The following is a 7,407-nucleotide window of genomic DNA, read 5'->3' on the forward strand; positions in this document are numbered from 1 at the left end:
CAGGGATATTTTGACTAAAAAAAGCTTCTGTGGTTGTAAAATGACTAGATTAGTTTTCATTTAATGAAGGATTTTGCTAAGTCTTTATTTTGATTTCTAAATTTGTGCCATTCACATACATCCAAGCTTACAGCATAAACAGTTATAACGTCACCCACACATTTGGCCAGGTCCTTGGTATAACCAAGATTAGGACTGTTTCCTGTTAATGCATATTTTGAAGTTATACAAGCCTGGAGTTGTGTGTTTATGTTCCAGGAACTGCAAGTTACATGTTCACGCCATAGAACATACTGGGTGCATTTGGACAAGACGCTTTACTGCACATTAGACTAATCACTGTCTACACGTGCACGGCAATTACTGTGCGCTAAATTAGCCTAATGCACCATTTGCTAGTACCAATACATACAGATACTAAAAAAATGGCACATTAACTAATGTGTCAAAATACATGTGTAGACCATGAGTGGGAGCAAATTGCTAGGACACAGCTGAAACAGCTCCCCCTGCCCCATGGAGATCAGGACTGGCCCCTGTGCCCCTTGACAGCCATGGGATCACACCCAAGGGAGCCTGGAGCTCCCTCTGGCTGCTGCAGGGGGGCAGAGCAGGACAGGAGCAGCCCTGGACTGAACTCTTCCTATCAGGAGCAAATAGGAGCACGTTCAGATGCATGTGTAGGCACAATTTTGTGTGCCTGAACTTTCTGTGCAGAAAATTCTGGCACATTCATTTGACATGTATTCATTTCCCCAATTTATAAGGATCAGTATGAACTCTACATTATTTTTGTTCTCACCAAGAAAGATCATCATACAGTTTTGTAAATCTGGGCATTGAATGGTTAATTCAGCTTCTGGCAAAATTAATAGGAATTTCTCCATTGACTTCAGGGGATCAGGTCCTAAATGTATTTACTGAAAGTAAAAATTCAACAGGATTTTTGCCAAGCTAATGCAAATGACAGAAAAATCATGCAGCAGTTTGGTGGTGGGTTTTTTTCTTATACTTTTTAATTATTATTTAGAGGTCTGAACTTGGAACAAGAAACCAAGAATTCTTGAGTTCTAGTCATGGGGAAGACACAGATTTCCTCTGCTCCTTCCTTCTGAACATGGCCAAACTTCTCTATTTCCATTTAGCTGTTATTACAGTGATGATAGTAATACCTAACTGCCTTATTCTGTTGTCCTGAGAATTGAATATTATTCTTAGGATTGCAATTCTAATAGAATCTTTTTCTCTGTACATATGTATGTACATAAGTACACACATGCACACGTGCACATGCACACACACACACACACACACACACACACACACACACAGAAGTAATTATAAATTATGCTAGTAGATACCAAGCACACATTCCTTTTGTTTTGTGACTTCTTTACCAGGCTTATTCCAAGGAAATGTATTTTAATGCCAGATGAGGAGAGGAATGATATGTTGCAGGAAATTCTGACACTAAACTGAAAGAAAAGTGGAGATGATTTCCTTGCCCTTATTTGGATATTGCTAAGTCATCCCCACCAGAGCTGAGAAATCCCTTCAGCCTGAAATGCAAATATTTTGCTTTTTAAATGGACCATATACCATCAAATTGCAGGTTGAAAATAAACAGTATCCTTCTGGAGTGTAACCCAGACTCTCCTAAAGTTTTCTCTTCCTCTCCCCAATGCTAGGTTACACTCATTGAACATGACATTATTCTCTCAGTGTCCTCAAGAGGCTTAATTCATCTCTGAGCTTTGACACAAATAATCCAGACCAACTCTGCTGACTTCAGTGGCTTTACTCTGTATTTACACTGAGGTAACAGAGAGGGAATTTGGCTAAGTTCATTTTTGGAGGAAAATATAAACAATGGCAGTGAAGTGCACTTCATATAATTTTTCATTGCCAAGCAGTGTCACTTCCCTCTGTGGTTAAGAGAAGGCATCTGTGTTTAACCAGGTAAAGGCAACAATACATTTCCCAACCTGGCTCGATTTCTTTGCAGCTCATGCAACCACCAAAGTTTGGATTTAGCACAGGTTGCAAAGAAAAAATCATGGAAAGCCTCCATTAGGATACTGGCAGAATGGCACAGAGGGAAAGTACTTGTAATGTCTTTTCCATTCATTCTCAGCATGCCTCTCAAAAGCTGAGCTTTGCAGGGCAAACCACAAAAAAAAAAAATGTGGCAAATAAAACCATGCTGCAGTTTTCCCAGCTGGGGCTTAATCCAGAAATCAACACCATGTTTTCTATTCTCTAAAGCATTGTTTCTCAATCCATGGGTCACAACCCAAAAGTGGGTCACATATGAAATGGATCAACAAACTTTAAAAATGGATTCTTCTTTAAAGGAGAAAAACATGGGAAACTATGGATTTTCCCTTGCAGGCTGGCAGAGTTCCAGCCTGTGACGGGCTGGTTGGGCCCCCCACCCCACTCCACACCCCTCCCCCTGCCCCACACACTGTGGGGATGGGGTCTGGGAGCAGCAGGTTGGGAGTGAGGGGCACTGGGTCGGTACTGGCCATCAGTGTTTACATATGGGTCCTGGTACAAAAAATGTTGAAAGCCACTGCTGTAAGGAGAGAGCCTCGGTATTAAATTTGTGAGGCATTTTCCTCCCTTCTTTATGGCTTTTGATCATTTTGAAAATTACAACATTCAGTATTTTGCTGGGTTTTTCAATCATTCACTGGAAGCTATTCTTCATAAAATTATATTACTGGGAATGGATTGGGTAGAAAAAGGGTTCAGAGAGGGGCTATGTAAATGGACCATTATATTTCCCTTCCTTTTCTGACCCAGTCAGATTTGGGGACAACAGGAGGATCAAGCTCTCGTTGTCCAGATTTACAAAACTAATTATGCATCGATAACACCAGAAAGTGTATGTGTGTATGTGTGGGGAGGGGAGCACAGCTAGATTTTAAACTTACTATTATTTTAAAATATGTACTCCTAATGCAGCCAAAGGCATATCAGAAGCACAAACACGGGAAAAGTGCATTCCAGAGAATCTGGCAAAAATGGCATATGGCCTAAAGCTGCATTGGTTGCTGTGCAACCCTTTATAAAGTACCAGGGGCTGTGGGTGGAAGATTCCCTTTGAGCAACAGCTTCAGAGATGGGGCATTTCCTTCATACTTGTATTATCATCTGGCAAGAGCTAGAAAGTCTCAGTTTTAAGGTTCTAATTTGGACGCTGACGCAGCCATCTCCTGTGAGTAGACAAATCAGTAAGGATAGTGACATACCGTGGGTCTCTGGCATCCAGGGGCCAAAGCTTGCATTTATGCCCCACCCTATCCTTCTTGTAGCAATACTTAAAGTCATATTGTGCGATAAGAATTCTGAAGTACCTGGATGGCACCCCCACCCAGGCTGGCACTGGGGGTCATAGGCCCCTCCTGTGCCCCTGCCAGTCCGCCACCGAGTAAGGATCACATTTTCAAAAGCCCCTGACTATCAGGGACTTTTTTGCTGGGTCCCAAGTACCTAACGTACTTTTGAAAACGGCACTTGGGCTCTTAAGCATTTTTTTAATTGTACCCTAATTCTTCTCTGCCTCAATTGCACCACCGTTTAAAGCTAACACTAGTTACCTACCCTCGTGATGTTTTTAGCAGGATTAAGTAGTGAATGAATTTCAAGAATTTGGAATGCAAAGAAGGCTGCTTAAGTGTTTAAGTATTCTTATGCCAGGAGTCACTTTATGTGGTTTACTTGTGTCAGCATCTATTCAGATTATTTCATTCTTGATACATCAGCACATGTATCTACGATTTTTTAAAACAAAGGTGGAGACAACATCCTATTTTCTCCTGAAGCTTGAATGATGATGCCTTCCCCTCTGGCTTCCCCTTGCAGACTCCAATCTCTCTTCTCATTTAGGTACTGTATCCCTGGATTTTGCTATGGACAGCAACTTGTGTCGACCCTCTGGACTGAGGCAACATTTACTGCAGGTCTTGTTATTTATGTTGCAGTAGCACCTAGCCATGTCAATCACAACTGGGACTCAGTTGAATAAACCAGACAAAGAAAGGAAGGAAATGAAGACCAAGCCCAAGCAGCAGCTCAGTACCCCTCAAGTCCATTACACCAGCTGTACCCAAACTGTGGGGTGCACCCCGTTGCAGGGGAGGTGGTTATTCAATGTTTCAGGGATGGGGTGTGTGAATCAACAGCAACTGGAAGCACCACTTATTTCAGCCATTGCCCCCCTACTTCAGCCACTGCTGCCATTTCTCCTACCACTGCTTCCTCTTGCCATTGATTGCTACTGACACCCCTGCCAACAATTGCTCCTAATGCAGGGAATTGGCACCAATCAGCTGGGGGCGGGGAATCAATGGTGAGAGAAATGAAGCCAGTAACTGAAGTAAGGAGCTATGAGACTATCTGATATTAGTACCAAGATTTGAAATACAGGGAGGCTGAGGGAGGTTGAGCCCCCGCCATAAGAGATGAGAGTCCCCTGATCCCTCCCCTCCATAAGAAATGAGAGCCCTTGGCCCACCCTCCACCTTTCTAAGCAGCTCAGGCAGCGGTGACAGCTTCTTCCGGCTTCCAGCTGCCACCGCTTCAGCCCTCACCCCCTTCAAGAATCAGAGTGCAATTCAAACCCTGATGACTACAGTGGGGTGTAAACCCACAAGGTTTGGGGAAGGATGCATTGGGCCATGCTCTTGGGCTCCTTTTACTGAGGTATTTCTTCTCTCCTCTGATACTGTCCACTTCTATAACTATCTTTACTGAATCTTCTTCCAGCCATCCTTGAACTTCCTGTGTCTCCTTTTTTTCCATCTTTCACCATGCTATCTCTGGCTCTAGTCTCCTTTCTTTGTTGTGCATTTAGTTCTGTTCTTTTCCAGTCCATCACTATTCATCTTCTCCCTTCATTTCTAGTTTCCTTCTTCACTATTTTTTTACTTCTGTATTTGTTTGGCTTGCTTCTCTAACAGATTCATTCAGACCCCACTGGGAAAGATTCCCATTAAATTCAATAGACATTGGCTTGAAACCTTTTATTATTTCACTGCCTTATTCTATAAATATCTTTCCTCCTCTTGTTGATTTTTTTTTAATTATCTGTCTATCGTTCTTGATAATGTGGTCAGTGCTTTCCTCTGAACTTCAGACAAAATTACACCCTTAGGCTTTACAGATATGAGTTCACATCACAAACCTTTTTTGGTTTCTTAAACAGTTATGGTGTTTTTAGCTTGAACCTGCATTTAACTCAACCTCCACAAACCTGATATAGTCTTTTGCCAAAATCTTGCTTTCTGAGCAAATGATAAATATTAAGACTGGTCCCTCCTGGAAATACTCCTTGCATCTGTCCTTTTTATAACGTAGCTACCAGGCCCTAGATAGTCTTTTGCTATAGACATTTCAGATGATTTATCACCCAGCTTGACCTTTTGATACACTGAGCAACCTCAACTTCCAATGAGATCAACAACTGTCAAGGATGGCAAGAAGCTTAATCCACATGAAGTCCTTTACTATCATGTGAATAATCTGTAGACTAAATCATACTTTAAGGACATGAGTCTGGTTCCATTTGAAGCCATGGCAGAAATTCAGCAAAAGCAGGATTGAACCCGTAGTGAAAAACTAGTAAAAAAAAACCAGCTTGGATATGTCATCATTCCAGTCTGCTGTTTGATTTTGATTTGTGATTTCAGAAAAGAGAATCCCTATTAATAGATCATGTCATTGTATTGTTTTGAATTTCTCCCTCTTTTGGATCATTTACATGTCAAGGTCACAATCCAGATCCTCCTATGTGATAGACAAGGGTGGTTGGAGTCCTTGGGGACTCTTCATCTTTTGGGGAGCCAGCCAGATTCCTGCTTCTTGTGCTCTCTGGATTAGAATATAGGGGAGCAATAGCATTAAGCTCAATTAAACTACTCATGCTAAGGGCTGGGATCCTCTCTCCTGTATTTGTACATTGCCTGGCACTGAATCTAGCCCTTTTGGCTCTATCAAAATATAATAGATTTTTAATAGATATCTAACAGTAATAATACATGCATAAGAATTGGAAGCTTCTGGATTTTCAACTATAACCTGGGACTGTGTATTCTTACCTGGACTTTGAGGGGCTCGGCCCATTTTCAGGCGTTGTAATACAATAATATTCTCATGTGAAACACCAAGAATTACAGATTTTGCCATAAACTCACTCCAGGATGTTCTCTGAACACAGCCAGTCAGATCCCTTCCCAGGATGTGGGCAAATAGACTACATTAAAAAATCTTTATTTTACAGATTACAATATTCATAATTCACCTTCTAAAAATACATTTCTGAAGTGATTAGCTTAAAAGAAAGAATCTTGCATCTAATTGTCATTTAACAGAGAACGTGTATTTACCAGCAGCATATGGGAATATTACAGAAGACATCTTTGTATGAATCATCTACATATTTTCAATATTAATGTTAAATAACAATAATAAGTTACCTGAAACGTGCAGTTTGTCCTAGACCAGGTTCTAAAGCATCAAGTAGAATAACTTAGTGCCACATCCTGCACCTGCACACATGCTGAACAGCACCTTAGTCAAGGAGCGAGCCTACCCATTTTAGAGAGACTACTCATCATCTCAGGTACCATTCACCATGAGAGAAGGCATCCACAAGTTGGCCTTCAATAATTACAGCTAGTACTTTGAATAAATGACTATCCCAAAGATTCAAACACTGATTTTGTATTCACTTGACTAGGCTGTACAATTTATTGGACTAAAGCACCCAAAAGTGTTACTTTAACACATACATACAGTAATTTGTATGATATTTTCATCTAGGTAATAGAATGACATGGCATTTAGGTAATGAATTTTTTCCTCTAGCCTTGCCCCAGTTTAGCTTAATTGCTACCATGATGTTTCCAATAATATTGGGATAATATTAATGTTTCAATCCTTTCCTGTGACCCTCACAAACCTCATTTGCTGGAGGTACCTGTCAGGGACTTTAAGATTTGTTGGCACTTACTTTAATCATCACTAGTTGAATCATTGCTATTACTGCCTTCACTTTGTGAATCACTTTCACTCTGACCTTCTTTTGGTCTTATGATGCTATCACTATCATCTTCCTCAGATTCACTGTCACTTGCACTCGGTGTGTTGTCTAAATCACTGCTGTCACTATGGCTTTCAACACCTTCACTGTCACTACCTGCATCACTATCATTATTACTACCGTTTGATTCACTGTTGCTGTCATTACCATTGTTCTTGCTCTCTGACTGATCACTATTACCACTGTCATTGCTGTCTGATTTGCTATCACTCTCACTGCTGCTGCTGTCCGATTTGCTGCCACTCTCACTGCTGCTGCTGCTGCTGTCCGATTTGCTGTCACTTTCACTGCTGCTGCTG

At 41.2% G+C, this 7,407-nt stretch overlaps 1 protein-coding gene across 4 annotated transcripts in view; it reads right to left on the reverse strand.

Moving 5' to 3' along the window:
• Nucleotides 1-6,260: 6,260 nt before the first annotated feature.
• The window catches only part of DSPP (dentin sialophosphoprotein), a 19,823-nt gene continuing 18,676 nt past the window's right edge, over nt 6,261-7,407 (reverse strand). For 3 of the 4 annotated variants that reach the window (XM_019553256.1, XM_019553259.1, XM_019553258.1), the window contains one exon: nt 6,261-7,319. In XM_019553256.1, the coding sequence (XP_019408801.1) occupies nt 7,020-7,319 (300 nt within the window). In that variant the 3' untranslated portion in view covers nt 6,261-7,019. The remainder of the gene's footprint in view (nt 7,320-7,407) is intronic. The other variant, XM_019553257.1, reaches the window with a different exon arrangement.

The sequence above is a fragment of the Crocodylus porosus genome, unplaced genomic scaffold, assembly GCF_001723895.1.
Source record: "Crocodylus porosus isolate Cpor-Errol unplaced genomic scaffold, CroPor_comp1, whole genome shotgun sequence".
In the NCBI taxonomy this organism is placed as follows: Eukaryota; Metazoa; Chordata; order Crocodylia; family Crocodylidae; genus Crocodylus; species Crocodylus porosus.